The 26,747-nt window shown below is 37.8% G+C and overlaps 5 protein-coding genes across 7 annotated transcripts in view; 2 read left to right on the forward strand and 3 right to left on the reverse strand.

The window, feature by feature from the left end:
• Window positions 1-14,228, reverse strand: part of LOC122566260 (TNF receptor-associated factor 4) — a 33,808-nt gene extending 19,580 nt beyond the window's left edge. Inside the window, exons 1-2 of one of the 2 annotated variants that reach the window (XM_043723278.1) lie at window positions 13,829-14,227; window positions 13,210-13,489 (exon numbers count right to left, since the gene is read on the reverse strand). The gene's annotated coding sequence lies outside the window, so the exon portion shown is untranslated. Of the gene's footprint in view, window positions 1-13,209; window positions 13,490-13,828 lie in introns of both variants that reach the window. The other variant, XM_043723279.1, reaches the window with a different exon arrangement.
• LOC122566263 lies at window positions 335-19,074 on the forward strand. Its single transcript, XM_043723284.1, has 3 exons — window positions 335-346; window positions 425-1,031; window positions 17,699-19,074. Exon 3 carries the CDS (start codon window positions 17,903-17,905, stop codon window positions 18,992-18,994), a length of 1,092 nt encoding a protein of 363 aa, XP_043579219.1. The 5' UTR covers window positions 335-346; window positions 425-1,031; window positions 17,699-17,902; the 3' UTR covers window positions 18,995-19,074.
• Window positions 16,051-21,628, reverse strand: LOC122566265. Of its 2 annotated transcripts, none has more exons than XM_043723286.1 (4): window positions 21,609-21,628; window positions 20,047-20,164; window positions 17,250-17,761; window positions 16,051-17,068 (listed from the first exon to the last, which is right to left on the reverse strand). In XM_043723286.1, the coding sequence occupies exons 3-4, from the start codon at window positions 17,629-17,631 to the stop codon at window positions 16,782-16,784; spliced, it is 669 nt and encodes a 222-aa protein (XP_043579221.1). In that variant the 5' UTR covers window positions 17,632-17,761; window positions 20,047-20,164; window positions 21,609-21,628; the 3' UTR covers window positions 16,051-16,781. The 2 variants fall into 2 exon arrangements, with proteins under 2 accessions (XP_043579221.1, XP_043579220.1); XM_043723285.1 differs by having other exon boundaries at window positions 16,051-17,119.
• LOC122566259 (RUS family member 1) lies at window positions 19,188-21,357 on the forward strand. Its single transcript, XM_043723275.1, has 9 exons — window positions 19,188-19,391; window positions 19,461-19,618; window positions 19,723-19,883; window positions 19,961-20,153; window positions 20,215-20,330; window positions 20,445-20,641; window positions 20,714-20,973; window positions 21,034-21,220; window positions 21,290-21,357. The coding sequence occupies exons 1-9, from the start codon at window positions 19,322-19,324 to the stop codon at window positions 21,340-21,342; spliced, it is 1,395 nt and encodes a 464-aa protein (XP_043579210.1). The 5' UTR covers window positions 19,188-19,321; the 3' UTR covers window positions 21,343-21,357.
• Window positions 21,553-22,687, reverse strand: LOC122566266 (RWD domain-containing protein 4). Its single transcript, XM_043723287.1, has 4 exons — window positions 22,430-22,687; window positions 22,147-22,256; window positions 21,875-22,070; window positions 21,553-21,803 (listed from the first exon to the last, which is right to left on the reverse strand). The coding sequence occupies exons 1-4, from the start codon at window positions 22,532-22,534 to the stop codon at window positions 21,636-21,638; spliced, it is 579 nt and encodes a 192-aa protein (XP_043579222.1). The 5' UTR covers window positions 22,535-22,687; the 3' UTR covers window positions 21,553-21,635.
• Window positions 22,688-26,747: the final 4,060 nt, after the last annotated feature.

The following is a 26,747-nucleotide window of genomic DNA, read 5'->3' on the forward strand; positions in this document are numbered from 1 at the left end:
AGGGAGAGACGGTGAATGAAGGAACGTGTGAAAGAGATTATCGGATATGTGGCACAAGTACAGTCGCCGCTGACTTCATGGATCGCGGTTTAGAAATCGTTTAAGGTTACCTGGGACGTTCGCAACGGCTTGATAAAATGCCCAATAAAAGTCATTCTTATATCAGAATATCATATAATATATACAACAAACTACGATATCCTTGAATCTTCTTCAAATATCATTTATCTTTTACAGGAGATTTCAACGAAAGAATCATTTTTCTACAGAATTCAAATATGTAGATTCAATAATAAATTTCAATGGAAGATAAGATCCAGTGATAAAGAAAATAAATCTTTATAAAGTATGTCACAAACTGTAAGTTCTACTAAGATAAGTGTCTTCATAGAAAAGATTACCTGAGTTTCCCTTTGCGTTACAGCTCTCAATCTAACGACTAATCAAATTATATCGATTTAAGTAATGACCTGGAGGCAGGTTGTAGGGCGATTTCTATCAGAGCGGTACTTTTACTGGCGCCCTTTCGGAGACAAAGAATTTGTCCGCGGCGATAGCGACTCGTGATCAGTAAAGACACACTCGTGTTGCCAACTGCAGGTCTGGCGGGATGGTGGGGAGGAAAACGACATTGTAAAGCCCGACTGGTGAGGCATGTTCCTTACTCCTTACATTCAGCCGCGTTCAGCTGTATGTAAGTACGCGGACAAGATCTAGCCAGCTGCGGCCTTCTTCGACCTTCCCCCCACCAGGCCGGAATCGAGCCTTCTGGCCAGCTACACGAACCGGTACGCCAGCGTTCTAACAAGGAACATCCGCGAAGACTCCGCCTTCGATCTTCGTGAGACGCTATCTCGTCAGGACAGTCGAAAACGGGCCACCTTTGCAATACCTCGTCTCTTTGCGCTTTTATGGTATGTTGATGATAGTAAAATGAAAACTTCATTTTGTTACGTGAAGTAGAGTGTAGTAATAGGACCATATAACGGATATGAAAGTAAATAAATCGCGAAAAAGACAATATACAGTTGGTAAGGTCATTTTTGGATATAATAATATGTAATAACAGTGGCGATAATGGTAATTACGGAAGGGTGAAACGTCGTTTTGAACAATTCTTATTTGTAAATTTCGTGTTATTGTTATTAATCTTTCTTTTCCCAATTTGAATATATAATGGTAGTCAGAAATAAAAGAATAAAGAGTTTTACAGTTCCAAGAATTTGTATCACCGATGTCATAGATCTGCTTCCGAATACCTAACGCGTTAGTCAGTTCTTCCATTCGTTATCCTGTCTTGTCTAAATGACACAATTCTGACCAATGACTTCACCCTTTCAGTTGGTATTCATTATGGTCATTCAGAAAGTTCGAGGAACGAAAGATTTGAATCTTTAATTTACCAGATCTCGCGTAGTTCGGAGGTTACACCATATGTTCCCGCTTTTTTCGAAAATTCCAGGTGACCATCAGATAAAGTATGAGTCTCTCACCCTCCTCTGCGGGGTGTGTACATTTTAGGGCTTAGGGGGACGATCCATGTCGAATTCGAAGCACGTCCTTCTCTAACAGCTTTCTGTCGACGTTAATTAACATGACATATGCTCTTGCGCATATTTCAGCTTCGCGCTATGGTAACCCCTAACGTTATGCAATTGCAATGTTGAGAACAACGAAATCTATCTAAAAAGCTGTAATGAATTGAAAGAACATCTATTGCTTCTTTGTAGACTTTCTTATTTATTTTTTAAGCACTACCCCAAGGAATTTATAAGAAAATCATATGAATATTCCAATTTTACGTATTACGTGATTTGCAAGAATTCCTATCAAACTAATGGTTTTACTTTTAGGTTGCGATGAGTGTAGTCGAAGTGGATTGTAAGAATTGTTATTTAAAACTGTCGACCAGGCCATTAATAGCATTGTTCACCTTGACTGGATACGTTTTATCGAGAATACTTCCGTTCATTTACTGTTCTACTTACATACCTATTATTTTGCTTGAAGTTTTTGTTTTCAAAGGAAAAAATAGAAGATAATGTTAATGCCGTCTTGAAATTTGTATACTCGAGGATTCTTTTATTTGAAGTTTGCAACAGGTGTGCCATGTCAGGTCGCATTAATACCTTGAAGACGTACTGCAATTTTACTGACTGATATTCACGATCACGCACCTTCCCGACTCTTGTTGTACGCCGGGCAGGTGTCTTTCCCCTCTTTTCTCTCTAGATCAAAATCTTTCTTTCTTCGGGGTAAACTTGCACGAGTCTCGACAGTTCTCTCTCGAAATTCTCTTTTACAGATTTTTGTTTGCATTTCTAGAATGCTACCAGCTTACGTTTGACTCCCTTTCCTTTGGATGTTAAACAGGGAAATGAATTTGTATTATGGTTTTCTTGAAAATACATCACACGATGTCTTAAGGATGACAGATTCCTGATCCTAAGACGTCAATAAGGTGACTTCGTACTATTTAGGATGTGAACAAAAATTTCCAAGTTGAATGTTTTGTCACAAGGCTGAATTTGTCAAAAAGGATTGCGAAAAAATAGAGCACGTTAATTTAGAGAAATTTCACTACGTTGACATTTAAAAAATCACTCGTGTTTTGTTTCAAAGAGGATTGCAAAAAAGCAAGATGTGCTAAGTCAAGAGGATTTCACCGTTAAAGGTGAAAAATCACTTCTGTCCATTAACCGTTCGAATCACAAAACGCGAAAAGCAAAACCGTAGTCGCAGACCGTTGCATTTTCCAACAGCACAATTCAGGCCACTTTTGCGATAGAATATCGCGCACTAATGTAATTGGTGCGTAACGTTTCTCGTGTCAAGGGATCCGATATCCTTAATAACCAGTTTCTCCGATTTCCAAACACGTCCCCCAGATGCTGACTTATCAGAAACGTATGTGTCAGCGTATTGAACCCTAATGAAACCGGAACTCACGAAAAAACTACCCTTTGCCCTCTCATTCACATCCCTTTATCATCCGTTGAAATTAGTCATGTGCATGAAAGTCGACTAAATTACGCGTCAAGAACGAAGATCACAGAGAAATACCACGATATAACGATTATTTTTCATACGAACAATTTTTAAATTCAGCTCCTTATCAACTAATAGCAACAAAACTGTTTGCATATTATGCGCATTCCGTAGATTTTTGTGTGTTTTAAATTACCTAATAAATGCACAAATGTTTGCAGTGTATCAACGATAGTCGATCGTCACCTTTCAAAGCGACGAGCAAAATAGAAAGTTGCGTGCACGATGCCACAATACACCTGGTTTGAGCCACGATACACCTTCTTATCGTAGACGAGTTTAGAACTGACAGTCTCGTGATTTCTCCATGGACTTCCGTCTATATTGGTGCACGAACATCCTGCAACCGCGAGGGAAATCGCGATTACGTTCGTAGCAGACACGTAAGGCTGGCACGCGTTCCCCTGACGTTTAGTCCAGTTTTGCATCCGGCACAGGTAGATACTGGGGAAAGGTCGAGCGACCGACCTGAATAAGTTGATGGTTACGCAATAATCGTGGTGCACCAGCGTGCTTTTTATGCTGCAAGGTTGGTCAGCTTGGAACGAGAATAGGTTCGAGACGTGCATATTTAGATTTAAAGATAATCGACAATGAAACGCTATTTTACATAAGATCTGGATTATTCCATTTAAACGCAGAATAAGAGAAAATTGTAAAGATAAATATTCGCTATTTTATTTAAGATGTGCATTACTACACGTACGCGTAGAATAAGGAAAAATTAAGAGCATAAAGATTGGAAAGGGTATAGAGTTAAATTTCTCTTCAGAAATTGAGTAAGACGAATCTTCGTATGACGAAACGAGGAATCAGTGAATTTTACTATCGATGAATCTTCCATGCGATGAAATAATCTTAAGAATAGAATAATTAAAAAATTCTAAAATATGAGTCATCAAAAACTCTAAATATCTATAACCATTCAGGAAGGTATGGATTTCAATATATCTACGCAGAATGCTCTTTTAACAATTGTAAAATAAATCATCCATATTACACAATATAATAAACTCATCCTAATTTATCTACTATTACCGATATATCGATATTCCCCGCAACAATTCGTGACCTAACGTTACGAAGTACTCCAGAAGATACAAAAAATTTCTTTTGATCCATCGACACTATTTCGATTTCCACACGAGCATCAAAGAATAAAGGACCCTTAATACAAACATTCAGAATCGAATACCTCTTCGAAAAATCAATCCTACGTTGGATACGCTTTCGAGATACATTTGTTCCACGTCACAGGAGGAAATAAAATCGACGAAATTTACTCTGGATCGATATTGAACGCAACAGATCGCGCATAAGGTGGGTCCAACGTGGTCCGAAGGGAACAAAGAAGGATTTTTGGAGGCGCCGATGCTAGCAGCACCTGGAGAGTCGACGTGAGGGACCATTCGGAGGATAGGAGCAGCCCGGCGAATAATATTGGGAAGTGTGCAGCTGTCACAGCAGCTGCAACCCTCCTCCCTTGGCTCACAATCTGACCGGCAGCTTTTCTGCCTCCTCCTCAGCCTCCTCTGCCACCTTCTGCTCTCGTTTGCCATCACCTCATTCTCATGGTCTAACTTCTGCCTCGTATTCTCATTCCGGTTCTCTTCGTGAACTACTCACAAAAACTATTGCACCTACAACCCTTTGACCATCGTGAATTTCCTGAAGGAAACTCTTTCAAATTTTTTCCCCCTTTCTTCCTTCTTTCTTTGGTTACGATTTCGAGCTTATAGCGTTAGGTTACGGAGTTTTCCAAGTATAGGATTGGAAAGTTACGATGTTGCATATTCAACTGCCAATAAAACACAAAGGCTTGTTAATTAGATATATTATACACGAATTGATCATGATAGATTACCCAGTTTTCAGTAATGAAAAATGAAAAAATATTTAAAAAAGAACCATGAAACCAAACGATACTTCACTCGGTAATAAATACTAATAGAACTACACTAAGTAGATAGAGAATGAAAAATAGAATTAGTCATAGCGCTTTGATAACAGGGGAAAGCACCACGATGTTCTCACAAATGCTTTCTTGAGAAAGAAAAGAGAGGTAGGGAGCTGCTCGTTCCCCGTGTCGAATAAGCATCCCTTAAAACGTGAAATGAGAGCGTGCACCGAGGAAATGAATGTGCCCTCAGCACGTTAATGGACTGGTTGTTCAAAGGGGGCCCCTTTCGTTTCCGCGTGAACATGTGGGTGTATATCTAGGCCATGCTAGCTCTTCGTGAAGCGATCAACCCCGTTTTTTCGAAGCCAACCACCGAGACCATCCTCTTTGACGAGGAATGTACGGCATCGGTCAGCTGCTCCTCCTGTAAAACTAAACTTCCTGCGCCACGTGTACATCTGCTTCTTCCCCGAGCACCTGGTGGGGGAAATCTCGTGGTCCTGGATGGGTATAATGTAGTCACGTATAGCAGGTATCCCGAAGGTTTCTCGGGACTCCGTGTACAATGAACGAGTGTTGTTAATTGCACGTATACAAGATTTATTTTATGTTTCGTACTCTTCGGTACTTGTGGGGAACGATAATGGATTATATAATATTGTTACTTCACTGAAAGAGAATGTGTGAGAAGGTTCCATTGAGATTCTTGGATCGTATACGGGTATTTAATATTGTTGCGTGTATTGTAATTTATGGGTTCTTGTAAACGAGGAATAGGTGTTTAGTGACACGAATGTGTGTCTAAGTGAAATTTTTCTAATTATTTGACATATAAGTTAGATGATAATATTCGTGAAATCGAAATTAATAGGCTGGAATCCTTACGAAACATTGAAAATAAAATATGTATAGTATTAAACCTATTATAAAAGTAAAATAAGGGAGAAAATATTTGGAGCTAATATGGACCTCCTTCGAAGGTAATTAGTTGCATTATTTATAATTAACACGTCACATTATCAATAACTTGCAGAAAATTTTCACAGTTCCATTAAGAGTCCTTTTAGCCGTTTAAAGTTAATAATTATTAATTATGAATCATACCATAAAAAATGTTAACAGACTCCATTTCGTAATCTCAACATAAACTACCTTGAATTCGTTAATGCTTCGAAGAACAGAAAATATATTTCTGAATCCTATATTATAAGAGAAGAAAATAGAAATAAAGGCTTTCATGATATAAAACTGAGTTGAATTTGTTGAAAACTGAGTAAATACGTTCACCACTGTAAGTCACTGCGATCTCGTTAAACACTTTAAATATACTCCTCGTCAAAAAGATAGATACTCTACCTACTCCAAAAAAAAAGAGAGAGAGAGAGAAAGAAAAAAAGAATAATTCCTCACCATTCTGTCGAAGTAGCTCACAAACCACGTCATGATCCCACTAACACTGTAAACGTATTCAAGACGTCATTTTTAATTAACACATCCTTTCCATTCACCGACAAAAACCATAGCCGTCCTGCTGATTCGGAGGACCGGAAGTCGGAACTATTATGACCGGTTTCGAGAGGTTGGTCGGGTTATCCGGCGCAATTACATTGTGCTTGGCTCGTCGCCCTACTCGTTACGAAACTCGAACTTTTTCATTATGTGGCAGACATACAGATACACACATAGGTTTCGTTGGTTCGTGAAACTCTTCGATTCCTCCAACTCCCGTGAATTCGATCGATAGGTAAATCTCAACGGTGTTGGCTTCTACACCGAGAGTTCAAGTTTGTCGATGGAATCTATGCATTCCACTTGAGCCACGTAATTAACACGAAAGCGGGACTGACAACGTTCAGCGAATTCTCAACAAATCGCCTTAACTGCACCTTCTTGTCTCTTAGTGATACTTGGGAAAGTCGTTACCTCGTACAGCTATTATAATCGTTCTCTGCTACCTTGAATCGTCTCCAAGAATTCCTGTTGTCCTAATTTGTCATGGCCCTTTGTTTCTCACTAGACAAATTGCTACTTTGCGAAGATGGTTGCTCGGTTGTTGATGTTTGTTGTGGTTGCGGTAACTTGGTATTCGAGTGGGTGAATATTGTGTTGAAGAGAATGATGAAAGTTGTTGCGGGTTTAATGAACTTTGACTGAAACCATATACAGGGTGGTTCAAGCGTCTTGTTAACAGACAAACAAGATTCTTGCTTATGATCGGGGAACGACTAGAAGAATCTTAACTTGTTCTTTGGATGCTCATAAACGTGTTTTTCGTTTGCATTAATAAATTCTTAACGTAAATCCAAAAGGTAATCGTCAATAACGTAATACGTTCGATTATCGATAAAAGTTTCTCTGGTTGGAAGCAAAATCGAATCGAGAAAAGGCACGGAGATGTTAGCCGATCGTTTCAACAAAATTTCTGGAATTCCGAGCAAACGGGACACCCTGTATTCGCGTAGTTGTGTAATCGGCCTTAAGGATAAACGGACGCACACACGTACCAGCGAATACGCTGGTGAGTAGGGAGGTTCGTATCACAAAACGGCCAAGTGAAAGGATAGGCACCAGTTCATCTTGTGTCTCAACCTCCAACCAACCTTCTCGAATATATCCTTTCGCGCTGCAAGTGCGTCAGCTATTCGCATAAAACAACAGTTAATTCGAATTCACGTTGTTCACCCGCCGAGGAAAACGAGAAACGCAGTTAACTTTAATTATTTTTTTTTTCTTTTTTTTAAACAAAAACCCATTCTGGTTATTACATTGCTGATTTTACGAGGGCACGCACGAATTGTTACATAAATTTATACCATTCACGGATAACAACCTACATAATTTGTCGGCTCCTTGGTTCAGTAAGTATCTTCGTTTCAACCCTTTCACTGTGTAATTTGAAGGATTCGAAACGGTATAAGAATACCTACGTAATTTTCAGTGTTCACGCACGATAAATTTGAATAATTACGTTTGTTAGATTTCAGTCGCGAAACAGGGAGTTTCGTGCTGATACACGTATACGTACAAAGATATACATAGATGAGGGAACTGTTAGAAAAATTCTAGCTACATTTTTCAAGTTCTTTATGTACAACGAAGTGTGCAAGAAATTCCATCGACTCTGCCATTCTCCAATTACATGTTTTTGATTCTCTATCTACTGCCTCCGCTCTATATATTGTAATTTCTTTCATGCCTATTTAAAATTTGCATCGCTTTCTTCCGCCAATGCTTTTTTACGGTCATCCGTACGAAGCGAATCAAATTTTCACCTAAGCGAAAAGCGTATCAGGAAATTTTAAAAGAGAAGAAATTACAGCTCTCTCAATTGATCCTCTCTCTTTCTAATGCTCAGTCTCCTGCCCTCAGTTTCAAACGGAAGCCTCCGCGTACATTTTCTCCATTTACCTTAACCGCGAACTATCTCATCATCGCGCGACATTTTTCTCTTATTTCGAGCTCGGCTCTCATCTTCGTAATTATGTATGGTACTATCGTGTAATTAAGAATTCGCTTCCGATGTACGCGTGTACACGTACCTAATGCATATTCGATCGCTATTATGGTCTTTTCCTCTTTTTTTCCTTCATCGATCTAATCAACAGACGGGATCTGGACTCAGGAGAGTGTATCATTTCCGCGAGTAATGCAATTTCGTGAAGAAAGAAAGCGGATAGTTATGCAACTGCGTGGCAACTTGTTCGTGGATCAACGATATTCCCAGACGTGGAACATCTTCGAAAGCGTGCGGAACATCTGTTTGCTGCAATTGTGGAAGCACCCCCGGCTAGCAACGGGCAAAGAAACCTAACTCAACTCACGACAGGCCGAAATAGCGAAGAAATCACGGACGCGGCTGTTGGCACGGATCGAGGATGCACCTGCATCGGGCGTATCATCGGCAGCAGGATCACCGGCCAGATGTCCCTCACACCCGTGTCAGGATCCAGAGTGCACGTTTCTGGCTGATATTCAAGTATCCAGATTCGACTATCTTTCGACGCTTGGAACGCGTTTCTGGATACTTTGAAAAGGTAGGTAGGTGTTGGGTGCCATAGATGAAATAATTTAGAAGAACATATAGTACATAATTATTACGCTATATACGACGAGCGTATTTTACTTTAGATGTATCGCGTTGATGGCCGTACACGATAAATGATTTTGAGAGGATCTGAGCGAGTAGACGATTGTTTCTGACGAAATTACTAATTGCGCGTCCGAAATGCTCAGCTCGGACAAAAACAAAATCGCAACGAAATGCCTTGAGACGTCGTCTTTTTCAGCTTGTTTATTGAACAAACCGAGACGCACAGACCTTTGCCTTTCAGTTCCACTCAATTTGCAAACGAACAAGACACGGAATTACGGGGGACACGCCGCCTACTACGCGAGTTAAACGCTGAAATATTAAATGCCTTTATCGAAATACTCGATTTCAAGGACTACGAGTCCAAGCAGCGTGGAATTAATTACGATAAATTCTTGCATTATTATTTTCAACAGGCTCCACAAGTACCGCATTAGGAACAGGAAATTGTGTCTAAAAATTTATTTATAAGTACACATCCTACGTACGCTCACGATGACATTAGTCAACGTAAATTACACGTACAGTATATTTCAAATATCGTATCCAGACGCTTGTTCATTTTTCACAGAACGTTGATTTAATCACAGAATCACAGGCAAGAATTATGCTATAGGCGGATAATGACTACACTCTGTTCTTATTACAGTACCTTACATTTTATTACTATAACACCGTACGACCGATTTTCGACGATCAATAAATACAAATCGACGAAAGTTACTCGCATTATTTATTACCGATAACGTACACATGTAAATTGATTTCAATATTCGAATAAGAGTAATCAATCTTTGCTTAAAGAACCTAAAGGTGGATGAATCTGAAGCGAGGATCAAAAACTTGCCTAATAATTATATATTGTTATTTATCATGTAATGGGATATCATATTACGTCGGCAGCGTCGTTTCCCTCTCTTTTTCCACGGCCTTTTTATCGGGCAGTGGCGTGCGACCGGCGCGATCATACCGCGTCCGACGTCTTCCGCACATGGAAACCAGAGTAACCAGTGCAGTAAGTAAAAAGCTGCAGCTGTCACAGCACTCACGGCACGGCAGCTGCAGTCGCGGTGCATCGGGGCCTAGCGATCAGAGTAACACGTTTCCAAGCAGTTTTCGTATTCACGGTGATTTCCAATTTTGCATAAAGATCTTTAAATATTCAACGCAAAAATATCGTAAAAGATGGAGCAACCTCTCAGACTTTTCTTAACGTTCTCTACTTCTTTGCTTTCTTGGAACAAAACGTTCTTAATGGAAAATTGAAGGGACTTTGAGCTTTAGTTTCAACGTTAAAGATTTCCCTGCGTGAAAAATTAATTGTTCCGACCACTTTCTCCGTTTCGCAAGTTAACAATTTTTAAACGTTAACCAATAATTTAGAATTTATTCCACTCCAAAACTATTATCAATCTTTTTAGCGAACTTTTCTTCAGACTCTAAAGCCTCGGATGCTAATTGTTGAGTATCGATTATTGAATACGCTAATAAAATAGTCGAAATAAAACAGAAGCAAACGATTTTAAATTTGCTCGAAGCGCACTGAATCTTTAATTACAATAGTCACTATCGCAAAACGTCGTCCTATTCGCGTATGCGCGACCGCCGGAGTTCGGTGTTCCCTTGCCCATACTAATTCATTCCCTTAAGCTGACATCACGAAACACGACTAACATAAATCTAACACGGAAAATTCCAAGCAAATTTAAACCCCTTATTGCTATAAAAAAAAATTCCAATTTCTATGTCCACGTCCATCAATCTTCAAAAATGAATCGCGAAATTAGAAATTAGAATTTCTATACCAAACGATCAACCGATAACATCGATGGTACCAATACGAAAGCATACAAAAACGGGTCTTGGTAATCGGTCAGCCTCGATCGTTTTGATCGTCACGCGTGTTTATCGGTCAGCGGCTGCATTCCGTGCATATGCAACCGCACACCTAAGATGGATGCGACGAGATGAGAGAAAGTCGGGGATCCTGGCCTCGAGGTTGCCTTCGAGAACGTAACGAAGCGTTTGTAACACGTATGCACACGCGCGATCGTTGCCAACAGATAGGTGTGAACGTGCCGCGAGGAAAATGTCATCGGATGCACTCTTGCTATCCTATCGTCCAATTTTATTCCTATTATTTCTGCTTTTTTTTCCTCTTTCATTCAATCCGATCGCGTTCGCAGAAACGAAAGACCGGACTGTGAACTTCTTCATGTAACCTTTGACTTTCCACTGACGAAATCGCAGCAGATTTTCTTGGAAAGTATTACAGGCGCAGACAAGGTGATTTTTCAAGTATTTCGTAATTCGAAATGTATCGCGAATATGCATGTTTACACGAATAACTTGGTTCAAGTAAATACTGATTATGTACGATATTTAACATACCTCGTCTCATCGAGCCAATATTGATACACAAAAACTGTAAACAGAAAGTTCATGGACTTTGCTAGTATTATCACTTACGTTGGTAGCTATTCAACGTCATTCATGAGTCAGTGCCATTCTTGCATTACGGATAATGTTACTATACAAATAACAATATTACCGTTATTACTATACTTTCCGTACAAATTTTCCCTTTTACTACAGCTGATTTCATTTCCTCTTTCATCGTGTGCTTTCTAAATAGAGAACTGTACAGCATGATCAAAAACAGGGTCCACGTGGAAAGTTAAAAGGAAACTGAAGAAATAAAGGTTTACGAATTAAAAATTGTGCAGAGTAATGAAAAGTAAGGTGAAGATCGAGAGAATTAATAGATTTGTAAACGAAGAATTATAGAGAATAATGAAAAGTCAAATCCTCGTAGAAAGTTGAAGGAGCAAATATCTATTATGCTTGATGCGATTGAATTAACGTTTGTTAGTGGCGTATTTTCCATTGAAACAAGCCATTTAACAGTCAGTAGGCGAGGAACGAAGGTAGGTACGAGCTCCTTTGTAAGAGGCTGCCGCAGCAGCACACGCGGCAATAGGTAAACAGTCCGTAGAATGGTTGATGCATGTGGCCCCATTATTCTCACTCGTCAATCGGATTGTTTCAAATTAATAATTCACCGTGCCGGTTTATACATCACTGTGCATCCTTGTTACGTTACAGCCTCGATATATTCTACGATCGGTGTAATTTAACAATCGTTAGCTGGTAATTAACCCGGTCGAACACCGGTATGTACGTAATTCGAAATATTTTAATCGACGATATTAGACTTGGTGATTGGAATGAGGAAAATGGAATAGTTTCCGGTGAGAATTAGCTGGCGGCTGTTTGCGACTGGAATAAAAGAACGAAACTCGTTCGTTGCAAAAACAAGAGAATAGGATCGGACTTACAAGCGTAGAAATTCAAAAGAAGACATCTTCGTTCAGTTTTATATAAGCGAAGAAACTGTCGAGTTGATGACAAAAGAAAAAGAATTATTATTATTATTATAAGAATACTGGAAGAAGTTTAGAATCTTCTGTGTAGTTATTTTGCGCGATTAAAGTTCCACGAAGAAAATCGTTGTGGGAAAGCTCGGCATGAGAAAATCGAAATTGCTCGATCTTGGAACGCGGCCGGAACACGTGCGTATTTACGCGAGAAGGGACGCCATTACAGTCGCCTATGAGAAGAAACGCGCGAGCACCCATTGTTTCAATAGCCTTTTCTACCTGCCCTGACTAGCAATGTCCGAAATTTGTTTTTCAAATCGCGACCCTGGAATTTCCCGTCACCGATCGTTTCTATCGATCGCGAATACCTTACGGCATGCCCTAACACCTTTTAAATCTTCAAATCATATCTCTAAGTATACTTAATAATAATACTTGTAGTATTCTCAAGCATCCGTAGTAACAATATTTTTCAAAAGTATTCATTAAGTTCGTTTCAATAAGCGTGAAAAGCAAAAACAGTAATATCAGAAAAGATCAAAAGCATCGGTTTTAATTCGCTATCCTTGGAGAGAAAGTTTTCAGGAATTCAATTCTTTGATTTTATCCTACTAACAGTAAGCAAAGTAAAATATAGTTGGATTTATTAAGAAACGCGTGTTGCAAGGTTTACGCGGAGAGAAAGTTTTCACGAATATAATTTTTTGACTTTAACCTACTACCGTAGAGCAGTAAGAAGAGTAAAACGCAGTTGGTCTTATTAAGAAACGTGTGTTGCAAGGTTTACTCACCGACTACGAAATCCAGATGACATTCTAGAGCACTAAACCCGACGATAACAAATCAGTTCCACGTGCAAACAGCTTAACAGTCACTTTACAACGAACATCCACCTCTCAAGCTTCGAGAAACGCGTTATTACACTAAACAATCCTTCACTGCCGCAAGAACTCGCGAATACCGAGCCGAGTATAGGCTCGTAAAACGGAAGAAGATCGCTCGGCACGCTCCCTCGGAACCAGCAATTTCTACGCCATCCTCGTTGAAACGTTCCACAGAATATTCTTCCTTCTTCTCAATTAGAACATGCAAAATAGAAACGTCGCCTATTAATTAAACAATATCGACGATTCCAATGGAAACTATCTAAACGAAGGCCCCACTGTCTTTCCTTGCACGAAAAATTTTCGTTCGTTCGCAATAGACTTTTTAATACCTGGCATTCGAGAACTAAGCCGACATTCGGTCCCTTGGGACTCGCTCTTAAGAAATCCCAGTATAAAGAACCAGGGACATCAAGGGACAAAAGGGAATGTCAAAGAGGAGATGAAAGAAATGGAAGAAATATGAAACTTAGAGGAATTAGAGAAATTACTTAAACGAATATATATTATACTTCTAAGTTCGAACCTCTCGATCCAAATGGTAGTTGCGGAGAAGCGAAACCAGTTGTGGTCGCGGAGGACACTAATGGTCGATAGGTAGGTTCGCCGGTTCGAGGAGCGACTGTTATCAGCAGGAGAGGAAAAGCTCGATAGTCCAGCCGTGGTGAACGACAGCGTAACATCGACTGCGTGTAGCGCACTCGACGTGTTTCCAGGTGTGCGCCAGTAGGCACAAGCCAGAGAGCACAGCGTGGCTGATGAAACGAGCGGGGAAACTAAAGTCCCATAGGATACGCGGTCGCTTCTATACACTGTGTACACCTAGATAGTTATGAAGGCAGGTGCCGGCAGTCAGGTGAACGTGGCGGAACACAGGAAGTGCCAGAGACAGAGAGGCATTACAAAACTATGGAATGGTGGGGAGGGGCAAAAGACGATAGAGGAAAGAAAGGAAAAGAGAAGAATACCGTGTGACTCGGCGAGTCGCGTGCCCCGTGCCGTTGCGATATTAATTTTCCTCCGTAAACTCGCTGCCTCGTAGCTTTCATATCGAAGACTTCTAGCAGCTTCGCCAGGTGTTTAAAAACATTCCACGAATTTCTTAACGCATTTGCATCCTACACGCGTACGTAGACAAATCACCGACGTTCAATTTGCTCGCAGCAGACTCGCTGTACAAACATGCTGACCTTTTACTCGAGGAAGACCCAGCTACGAATAACATAAAGCTTTGGAACACGTGTTCATCCGTTCGCCTGGTCGAAATTTGGAAAGGAAAATCCCTAATTCTTTGGTCCTTTTGTTCGCACCATAAACGGACATTGAAGCAATGACGGTCGTTCTGGGAATCGTCGAGCTCGCTCTATGCTTGTTAACGACGAAACGAGCGACCAACATGACGCGACGTTCAATGCGACTCGACAAATCCTTTCTCTCTTCGATTCGTTAGAACCATCGGCGATCAATGAAAACGGATATGGAGTCTTGTAAACGTTCCTACAAGCTGAACCCCGATGGCTGAAAAAGTAGAACGCGAAATTCCAATACGTCGTTGCGTTATCAATCCACCACCCTATCTGTTTGCCGCGACGAAACGTACACAACGACGAATAGGGCCGCGTTGTTATGCTACTTGCGACTCCATGGTGTACAGTGTACAGTGTACAGGAATAGCTTGCGAGACATAGCCCCACCTTCGCGTCCCACGTGCGTGTATGCGGCACACCATATTTCCCGCATGCAACAGTGTACGAAAGTGCAACACCATCCGACGAAGTCGTTGACTGGAAAACGAGCAGGGGGCCTAGGAAGGGGCACGGGGAACGGTGGCGGCACGCTCTTCGTACGCTCGTTTATTCGCACTTTTACCCGGTTCGCTTAAGTGCGCCCGGTTTGTTTATCAGACGCTTCTTGTTTTCAGAACCAAGCCTCTGTTATCCTCCTGATACCGTGATACACTTTGCGAAGCTTCAAACTGGCAGACGTTTCATCCTGTTACGATTCTCTTCGCTCTCCCATATTCAAATCTTGCTGTTGTTTTCGAAATATTCTAATTACGCTGAACGTAGGTACAAACGCGAAATCTTTTATCCAAATCGAGATTAAGAAATTAACAGCAAAGCAATGCTTCTTTCGTAAAGAAAAAGATTGCTCGTTTTTCGGCGTACAGAAATATCTCCGATGCTTGCTCCTATGTCTGAAAACACATCTTTTTTTTTCTCCTAGGAAAAACCGTTAGTCCCATTACCAGTACTGATTGTTCATCGCCCCGAGCAAGAATTCAGTATGTGCAAGTCAGAGTTCCACTTTTTACGCCATAGAAAATCGCGTTACGGGCACAACTTTTCTGCAAAGTCTGTAGTAGCCCATCGATGCAATTGGAATCCGTACAAGCATCAGTGTAATATCTGAATTTATTTGATCGCTATCGAAATCGATTAGTCGTAGTACGTAAACAGCATTGAATTTGCAATTGTTATAAAACTTTTTTTTAATTAGATACGCGATCACAACACGTTCGCATCATACCTTAGTCGTTTAGAAACGAAAACGAAGAGATTAGTTATGGTACATAACCAGGATTGAAGTTGCAGTTACGTTAGAAAATTCTTTTCTAAATTTCATGCGCAATCGTAAGTCGTTTGTATAATATTTCAATCGTTTAGGAAACGGCAAAGAAAAGGCGAAAATTAAATTAAGGAAACATGAAACGTAAACGGATGTACTAAGTTATGACTATTGAATGTAAACCTGTAATATTAAAGTTTAGACGTTTTCTTCTAATTTACAAACGAACTCGATTCATAGGGGATTAAATTAAGCACGATCGAAGGATTTACTCGTGATCGTAATGTTATGTTTGAACCTCCGTGACTTCCTGTGCAACCCGCCTTTCCGGTACCCCCATCTGCCAGCCCACGCACTCTAAGGTTTCGTTCAAACATTTCCGTTCTTTTCCATTGGCCACTTGGAGTGTGGCAATGTTCATTCTCCAGTCGGATTCAGATGGCAGTATAGTACAGTAATGCGAAATATTCGCAACACTGGTGATAAGTCTTAAACTGATAGAAAATATATATTAAATATACGCGGTATATATAATTATTTCACTGGGGTTGTTTATGCAAATTCATACTGTTGTTAATATAATTCGAAAAATAGAATCTTCATAGAAGCATGCGTTACGTGGATTTTGGCACCTTCAAATTTTCCATAAAGGCGTAAACATTTGCAGTTCCATTTTTGTATATACAAATATTATAATTTAATATATTAATATATTTAATATGCATAATTTTTCTCTTGGATCCAATGTGTTATATTTTACATCCGTTGTAATCTTTTCTATTACAAACGTCGATTACCAGGAAAGTTGTAGATATTGTTTATGAAAAATGATCACGTCAATGTCCTAGATATGATCAGAGAAATGCTCGTTGTTGAAATTGAATGTTGGTATGATGTATTCTCATGGTGATTTATGAAGACCGTTTGTTGCTACCTCCTACCGAGACTCTTCTTGCGGATGCAACGACCCTCAATGTTTCAGTTTCCTGGTTTGGAATGATCGACATTTTCTGCACCTTATGCGGTTCATCTTTACCTAAAGCATGGTCGTGCATTAACACTATACTCTCATTTACAGAGTTAGAATCCCGAGAATAACCAAAACTCGCTAATAACTGTTCTGGTAGATCTCTCAGCGTGGATCTTCTTCTCCCAAAAATCTGGCTTACTCTTGAAACAGGAGTTGAAGACGTTCTTCCTGAAATCATCCTCGGTAAATTGGCTTCTGATGTTTGAGAGCCCCTACTTACTAGAAATTGTAATAACGATAACCAAATAAAGTATTTATTTATTTATTTCGAATATTAAACAATTCATTATTACTATATTTTTAATATATTTAATATTAAATGTATTAATAATTATTGCTTTTTTTTTACCGAGGATAATGTCCGATGCATTCATGGTCGACAAATAGTCTTTGAAACTTTTCCATTTGTTGTTAGAATAATGTTTAAACTTTTTGAAATATTTCCTGGTCTTTGTATTGGGTGCGCATAATTTTTTTACTTTCGTTGTCAAGTCTTTAGACATTTCTCTTGCAATTTCTAATCTCTGACAGAAATCGATAGGGTTTTGTTCCAGAAAATATCTTGTATTATCGTTCGTTTTTTCCATAATGAACTGATTAATCCTTGTGCCTTCCGATTCATAGGATTTTACGCGAGGTACCAAACGACGCAACTTCCCGTGCAGTTTCTCAATTTCTTCCAGCTTTTCTAAAATTTCCTTCACATACTTTTCGGACATATTATGCCTCATCAAACATGCGGCATATTTGCAATTTCCAAAAAAATATGTATTTATTGCATTTTTTAATCAAATACAGGAACAAATGAGCCACGTGCGAATCTCAATTTACTTCATGATAATGTCATAAGGGACCTGTAACCTATTTTCACATAAAAATATAACAAACATCCAATGTAACACAGAAGAAAAATTGCTTTTTCATGTTAAAAAACAGACTTTATAATTTTGGACGTTTTATTTCGAACGTATAATATGTCGTCATATAAAAATAGCAATAAACATGTCAGCAAACGCAGAACAAGCAACGCCAAATCGTTGCTATTGCAAGACTCAAGATGGAGAAAATAGTTTAAATAAGATTGCAGAAATTGTAACTGTTGTAAATTTTAAAGTACAAAAATTACGAGACGAGGTCAGCGCTCTTAAAAATGTCAGTCTTGATAAAGAAAAAAAGTTGTTTCAGAAAACTGAAACTGCTTGCAGACATTCTTCTTGTTGCAGAAGTGAATTTGACATTTCCTCAAATAATGTAGAATATGATAAAGTTACTGATACAGAAAATTCAAAGGTTCTTGCAAGTCTCATTAAAAATAATTCGATAAATGATTATATGACAGAATATACGAGAATTGATGATAGGACGTCGAACCATGTAAAAGACACAAATAATGTTTGTACGAACGAAAAATTGCAAGTAACAGATTGTAAGCCTATTGTACGGAAGAGAAGAAAGAAGAAAATTTCTCACGGAGTTCAGTGTGACTTAAGAATGGAATGTAAAAGGAAACGAAACTTTTTAAATTGTTTCGTAACAGAATCGCATACTGAGGTACATAATCTGAGATTGAATAAGAAAATGAAATTTTCATCCAAGAGTAATATTCACACAATTTTTGATCCCGATGTAGAAAGGGTGAAATTTAAAAATATGAAAGAACAGAAAAATGATCAAATTTTTCAATTAGACACTTACGCACATGGCGAAGACAATGCAGTTCGAGGAAAGGGCAGTCAGATGAGTAAATTAATTAAAAATGAACCTAAAAAGGAAATATCGCGAGAAATCAAAATGATGGAAAACGAATTGACCGAATATAAAGCGGACCTACCGGAAGGTATGGGAGGTGAACGTGAATCATTCAAACATTCGATGACAAGTCGAATGAGTGGTGGTGCAGAAATTCGTGGGAACTACCTAATTTCCGACTTCCATAACAAAATTCAAAAGATTAATTTATACAAGAACGTAAAATTTGATGCAATGAATGTAAAAAGAAGATTGGATGCCTGTATAAACGAATTGAATGGAATAATTGAAGACGTTTCTTTAATTTTACCAGATATGAATGTCCCGAAAAAATTGCAAAAGTGAAATATAAAAAATGTTCGAATAATGAAACAGAAGATTTTTCATTTTAATATCATTTTCAGATGAAGGCATAATATTGATTGGTAAAAAAAAAGAAAACTGTATTTTTATTATTTTTTTTGTACATTTTTACACATTACGGAAGCTTTTTTTCAAAAACATTCGATTATGCAATCTTCTGAGTAGAATATTAGGGAATTTTGTTGCATTTATAGTGCAGGTGTAATCGCCCGTAGAGAATGTAACAGCTACTATGATCGTTAATAAAAGTGCATATGTTTTCGCACGGTGCATTCAAATCAAACCAACGTAATCTCGGTGCACTTCAAGATGCATGAACGATTACTATTCACCGAGGCCTACGGGGGTGAGAAGGATAGGTTTTTCGTCAAATCAAAAGGTAACTGTATTCTGACATGACAAACATCACTGTTAGTTTACCTAACCTATCGTTCGTTTTGGTCTACAGACGAGCAATCGATAACCGAACTGTTATCAGACACAACTAGAACGAAGTCTTTTTATTCTGGTTTCATATCGATTGTAAAAGAGGTATTTTTACCTCAAGGATATCCCGACAGCGTTCACCCTGATTACACTTCTTATCAAATATGGGATACAGTTCAGGTTAGTTTGCATAGAATGGTGCAAACATTATTTATATTTTATGAGTGAAACTACTGTTCACGAACGAAATTACACCATTATCACTACTCTTTTATTTGTTATAGGCATTTGCAAGTACCATAATGGGTACACTTACAACACATTCTATCATGCAAGGAGTAGGTGTAGGTGAAGCAGCAGCGACTCCACTAGCAGCAGCTATAACATGGATATTAAAAGATGGGACTGGAATGATTGGTCGTATTGTGTTTGCATGGTGGAATGGGTAAATAAAATCAGATATAGGAATACAATACTTCTAATTAATCTCTGCAAAAGCAGCAATTATTTTTCATTCATTAGGACAGATTTAGATGGACAATGTAAAAAATGGAGGCTTTTTGCTGATATTCTTAATGATTTAGCAATGGGATTAGAATTATTCTTACCCTATTTTTCTTCCTATTCACTTGGAATATTGTGCATTTCAACAGCGATGAAATCGATTGTTGGTGTTGCTGGTGGGGCAACAAGGGCAGCGCTTACACAGCATCAGGTACAAAAGGCCTAAAACAGATTTGACTTTATTAGTTATAACATATTAATTTGCATTACAGGCATTACAAAATAATTTGGCAGATGTATCTGCTAAAGACGGAAGTCAAGAAACATGTGTAAATTTAATAGCATCCTTTGTTGGTATTCTAATACTTTCAATTTTTCACAATGGACGGTAAATATTTAATTACATATATCTATTGTTTTCGTAATAAGTGAATTTAATTCTATTAAAAAACGTGCTAACGATATTATCGATGTACCAATGGTATGTATAATCTGTATATAGATACATAATGGAACTGTATCTCTTCCTCGTGATGATACATCTGTATGCAAATTACATGGCTGTAAAAGCATTATGCTTAAATTCTTTAAACGAAGATCGCTTAGCTTTAATAGTAAAAAGTTATATTTCAAATGAAGTAATTCCAAAACCCGAAGAAGTTAATAAAAAGGAATCAGTATTATTATTAACAAAACCGAGTAAGGATGTTATATTTTACTTTTAAACATTAAGTTACTACATGTTGTTGCTCTTTAATTATATCTTTGCAGCAATGAGCATATGCGGATTCGATATCAAAATAGGTGTTTCTCTCGCGGCTCTTATAAAAGAGGATATAATTTTAACAAGTGATACCGAGCTTGCATTGAAGCTTTTCTTAGATAGAAAATACTTGATTTCTATTGATGTACAAAACAAAACTATTTTTATATGTCTTAAAAAAGACGCGCAGCCTTATGATGTCTTGGAAGCATATTTCCATGCTTGCCTTTGCGGCTTGTTTATTTGTATGTCTTTAAAAGTGCCACTTGTAAGTAAATCATATAAATGAATTTTAATGCTTATAATTTGAAGTATTATGTTTTTTTAGGATGTTTTCGTAAAACCCGAAGTGAGCGATCTGTCGTATCCTTTAATGCGACTTTATGTACTTAATAAAAGATACTCTAATACAAATAATCGCATACAATCATCGAAAGCCATAGAGAGCATTTACGCTACGAATTTATTGATCTCGGGCGAATACAAAGCCTTTATTAGTGATCTTGAAAGTAAAGGTAAATAATTCTATTTTTATATGATAGAAGTTTGGTATTCTTTTTATTCATAAATATTGTTTTTTTTAGGATGGATGACAGAAACAAACCTATTACCAGTAGCAGGTTGGAGATTTTTATAAAAAATCGTAAAATGGTAAAAAAGAAGTGCAAGGACATCGGAAATTAAAATATCGTTCCTTCCATATTATTTACCTCGATAAAATTTTATAATTGTTAATTATTTAAGTAATTTTATTTGCATATCTTGTAACTATCTGTTGGCAATGAGAAAATTATTTATAAATATTTTCTTACAAATTTTTATCACAGGTGATATATTATAGTAAAACTGATATGGAAACCAGTTTATTTCCAATAATTTATAAAAATATAACAAGCCTTTAACCTGTACAAATATTTCAATGAAGTTGAACTAAGACTCTTGTTCCTGTTTAGGGCCAGTCTGTGATAAATGTTTTACTATATCCACCCAGTCCCATCCTCGTGGCCTTTCTCCTTTTCCATCTGCCTTATTCCATTGTCTACGCTTCTGAGCTTTAGTTAAATGTTCCTTCTTTGGCTTTTTTGTTGTTTCCTCCAACTTTGCATAAGAAATTGGTTCTCTTTCATATATATCAAATAAATTTATAGTTTAATATAATTAATTCTTACCTGTTGATTTTCATCTGTTATCTTAAGGTGGTTGGTTTGTAAGTTTAAATCAACTACAGAGTCTGGTTGTGCTGAGATCAACTCAGTATAATGTTCTTGCACATATTGAAATAACGTATAAGTCATAGCACTTCCTAGCCACTGATCCGCTTCTGCTTCCAAATGCTGCAGCACCTTGTCTTTTACTTCTTGCACACTGTATTCCAATCATTCACCTTTAATAAAAGCAACAGACTGCAAGAATAGTCAGTGAACAACATGATTCCACTTACATGTGCTTGTTATAAAATGTGTTCATGTTAATGGTAGGCCTTTCTGATGGATATGTCGTGCCCCATGAAATTTCCAATAGAAATGATTTCATATCATTGTCTTCTCCATACTATATACATATAAAGTCAACGTTATACAATATGTAAGAATTATAACTTAGAAGTCATAAAATTTGAATAAACACGATCTACTCGTTATCGATACTGATTTATTTTAAAATTAGATTTTATATTTTAAGAGTACAATCGTGATTATATTTCATAATTTTTGGAAAGAGCAAACCTTGTACTGAAACGTAGTAGGTGTCAACTGTTTAAAAGCCGAATCTCCTTCATATATCGAAAGAAGTACTTCTCTTTCTTCTTCCTGAAGTTCGGCATCGTCCATCTCCTTTCTCCAGTGTTTGATTTTAATACTCTAATTTTTTTGTTACGCGCACAGTTCATACGTTACTTTGAGGTTAGGAAAACCTATAGTAGACAGAGTCGCTATCACTGAATCGATTGTGCTGCCTTGATCACGTTATGCGCGCCGCACCGCGTCACGCTGGAAAGTACTTATTCTCTTTTACCGTAGTACTTATTCTATTATTACCTTATGAGACTTTGCGTCCCATGCCCCGAAATGTATAATATAATAGAGGTATCGATGCGCCCTCTACAATTTAAAATGGCGTAAATTGAAATGGAATTGAGGCACTAAAGTTCGTTAAACTGTATTTAAAAAGTTTATCATTTGTTATATTTGTAAAAGTTGGCAAACATATATTCGATTGTGTTCTTAGAACTTCTGACGGTCTACTGATAGCCGTAATGTATTCTATAGATGGTAAGATATTTTCAGCGAAAATATTTCTTAGAATTTTTTCAAGAAATCGCTTAGGTGTCCATATGTACAAAACATTGAATGTTTTTGTGTTTATTTAGTTCCAAGGTTTCGACGTGGAAAATTTCGATTCACCACGCGGGGTTGGGAGAACTCGAATATTCCCGAACAAATTAGAAAGTACAGTATAAGTATAGTATAGTAAAAGTATATAAGGATCTGCGGTGAGGGGTGTTATTCGTTATCGAAGATCGTGGTATCAAGACATCCCCAAACCATAGTAGTTTATACATTATAACTTCTTGGAATCTTCACGATCTTCGCTTCTGCCTATAATTTTGGCAAGACCTAATGGCGTTACAAAAGGCTAAAAATGTAAGTCTATCTTTCATATTTTGTTTCAATAATAATTAATTTAAGAAATTAAAAATATTTATTTTTTACTAAAATAATATCTAAAATAACAAACTTCCAATTTTATAAAATTCTTATCATTATTAAAATTTTAATCTCATTCATTATCTGAAACTTTCTATATGAAAAGTACTACGTTTTTAAGAATAAATCATAATATTTCACATTCTATTACAGATTTCCTAGTTTCCTTTAACGATGATCCTCTTTGATGACAACCTCGATGATGACTTTTTCTGGGTTATTACAGCATCGATGACAACGTTCTCTGAATCAGATTTATGAATCTAATGGTGAGTCGCATGCATCTTTGTTTCCCTGTTCAAACTCGAACGCGTATCCGATACGGTGGTTATAGTCAAACTGCATGGAGTAAGGTCGACGGTTGGTACTGCAGGAAATGGTACTGTTATAGTACAGACAAGTCTCGAAATTTGAAATCGTGAATTAAAACTTATTACATAATATTATATTGTTACTAACAGTTATTATTAATAGTATAATGATATAATATTAATAAATTGTTAATAATAATAACTTCTTACGTTTTTCAAAATACATGGTTTGAATCATAGACGAAGTATAGAATTGTCGTACCTGGCCAGTGTTTTGAATTAAACCATTTACAATTTTCTCCTACACTGAATCGGTAACATTGAGAATGATGTGTTGGGAAACTGAAATGTTAAGGAGGATTTAGGGCGGAATTAAACTGATAAAGGGATTGGATGATGTATTTATTACGTACCTCGTTCCTTAGATCAACGCTTAAAGATAAAATAAAGCGCGTACATTTTGCTCACTTTTAAGAACAAGCTTCTTGTACATTTCAATTTAATTACAAGCCTCGTTAAGGTGTTTCACCGTTAAATTTAAAGATAGGAAGGATAACAATCTTAGCAAAGAGGTTAAACGATTTTATCTCCCCACATACCAGGTGACGCCACATTTCCATTTTAACTTTACATTAAATTTAATCTACGGTATACATACATGAAATAAAAAAGAATCGTTAAGTTATTGAAACTTAGGGATTCCCCGCACTAAGTTTCACCAAATTTTAATATAACTAAAACTCTGTCGATAGCAAGCATTAGACTCGATCCAATTCAGAAAAAGACAAAATGCAATTCAGCGACGGGCAGAGGAGGAGAGAAAGATACAGCAAATGAGATGTATTATTCAAGTAATTTCGAAGCTGTCATGCACACAAATACAGAGATTTCTCGCGGTATCAGCCGGATTGTGCAGCAGTTTGTTCAGTCGTATGCCACCGCAGCGCAGTAGGTAGCAGGATGTTATAGCACGCTCGAAAGAGAAATGAAGCGAAAAGGGGGTGGCGAAAAAGCGACGGAGAAAACTCGGCAGGAGGAAAAAAAACGTAGTACATATCAAGTGAGTAGCGAGCTATGGATTAATGCGAGTTTCCACTTGGGGAAGCCCAACCCCGCGTTTACACAAACATCAGTTCCTGACCCCATTCCATGTTTCGTTTAAATTTCTCTCATCGCGGAACGTTGTATCGAGGATCGAAGAATATGCCAGCTGTAACAACGCATCATCGGCTTCCTGTCAGACGAATTTTTCATCCTCGTTTTACGCGATGCGATACCGATGTTCGTCCCGTCTCGTTTCCTCCGAAACTTAAATGATATACTAGGAAGAACCGATATTGGCGTACAAACACGAGTTTATTAATGCGTTTGTAGTAAGTTTTTTAAATATTGGCAGTATTTTTTATATATTACACATTTAGATTAATTTTGCCTCATATATTGAGACTCCGAAAGTTTAAAGTGTACTCTTTATATCAGAGAAGGTATTGTGAGATAAATTTTGTTCATATTGTTGGAAACATCATGGTAAATTAGATTTAAAAGAATGGTGGTTACAGTCATACTGCCTGACTAAACATAGTAAACGTATTGAACTATAAAACTACATGTCAACATATCACAAACTATATTACTCTATTACTATACTACTCAGACAAATATCTCAATTAAAATTCTAACAATTAATAATAATGATTCAATCTCTTTATGAGACAAAACGAGTAAAGGTGTTCTGAATTATTTCCTGTTAAATTATGCTACATAGAACCGGGATCATAAAGAAAATTGTAAAATCTCGAGTAATTTCGTCTGGATTACCGAGAACTCAGTGGGCGATAACGAGAGATGTACTTTCAGCTGTTCTTTGCGTAGATCGATGGCCGATCGGGCGAGACAAACGATCAGAAATCGGTGATCGTTTGGCAAATGCACGTTTGAGACACGTGGCGAACGTAAGTCACGCACACCCTCTCGCCATCCACCGCAAAGGTGGCTTCGTCGAATTCGTCGATGATTCCCTGAAATCCTCGGGATTATATTGCTCGTACGCACCTGTATTTCGCAGTAGACGCGTGTATGAGACGATGCTCTTCTACGAATTCGACCTGCACGACATCCCTGCCTCAAATGTTCCGCCTGTTCATTATTCATCTCGGCCATTGCAATCGTGCACGCACGTTTCGTGCGCGAATTTTTCGTTTAACCCGGGTACCTGGGGCTTGTAGCCAACCCGACTCATCCCTTTGTCGGCTCGAGGAAAAGAGAAAATGCTTTGGTGAAAATGAAATGTCGCTTCTCACAATAATGTTATAAAATACGTTATATAAATGCGGTTGCTCTAGGTTTCGATGTGTCGTTTGTTTTTCCCTCTTTTCGGATGAAGTTTAGATTCGCTGGGAAATATCCTCGTCGATTCTTTAGGTGGAACGTCCTTTTTAAAGATACGACGTGCTATGTACACATTCGTGTTCGAAGGGAAACATGTCTGTTTATACTTACGATACTTAGGTTTATACTACACTTTATATATATATATATTATATTAATAATTTCTAATGCTACAAACAAGTGGACAATCGTTTCAAGCTTCAATGCGTAACTGGAATTTGTTAATCAATATTTCGTACGCGTATTTTATATTCAATTACAATTCTTCCTTTCATATTCTCTGATATTCTCAGTTTGTCACGACGAAGTATATCTTTCAGTTTAACGATGCGACAGTAAAATACAAGTTTCCATTCGTACAAGTACCATTTTACAAAGAGCGATCGAAGACCAAAATGCAGCGTCGTAAATCTATACGACCTTCGATAAAAATGACAAATGACGAATACGAAGAGCGTAACGTTAATCCAAGAAACGTGAATAATTTGGGTTATGAAAATCATTACGATACGTCAGAAAAATCTCCAACTTCAAACAGAAGTTCTCATTCTGTTGAACATTAGCATCGTCTTATCCTGCTACTAAGAGGATCTCCTTATACTTCCTTTATTGACTTCATGATATCGCAAATGCAGCGA

Source organism: Bombus pyrosoma, linkage group LG3 (genome assembly GCF_014825855.1).
Source record: "Bombus pyrosoma isolate SC7728 linkage group LG3, ASM1482585v1, whole genome shotgun sequence".
Lineage (NCBI taxonomy): Eukaryota > Metazoa > Arthropoda > Insecta > Hymenoptera > Apidae > Bombus > Bombus pyrosoma.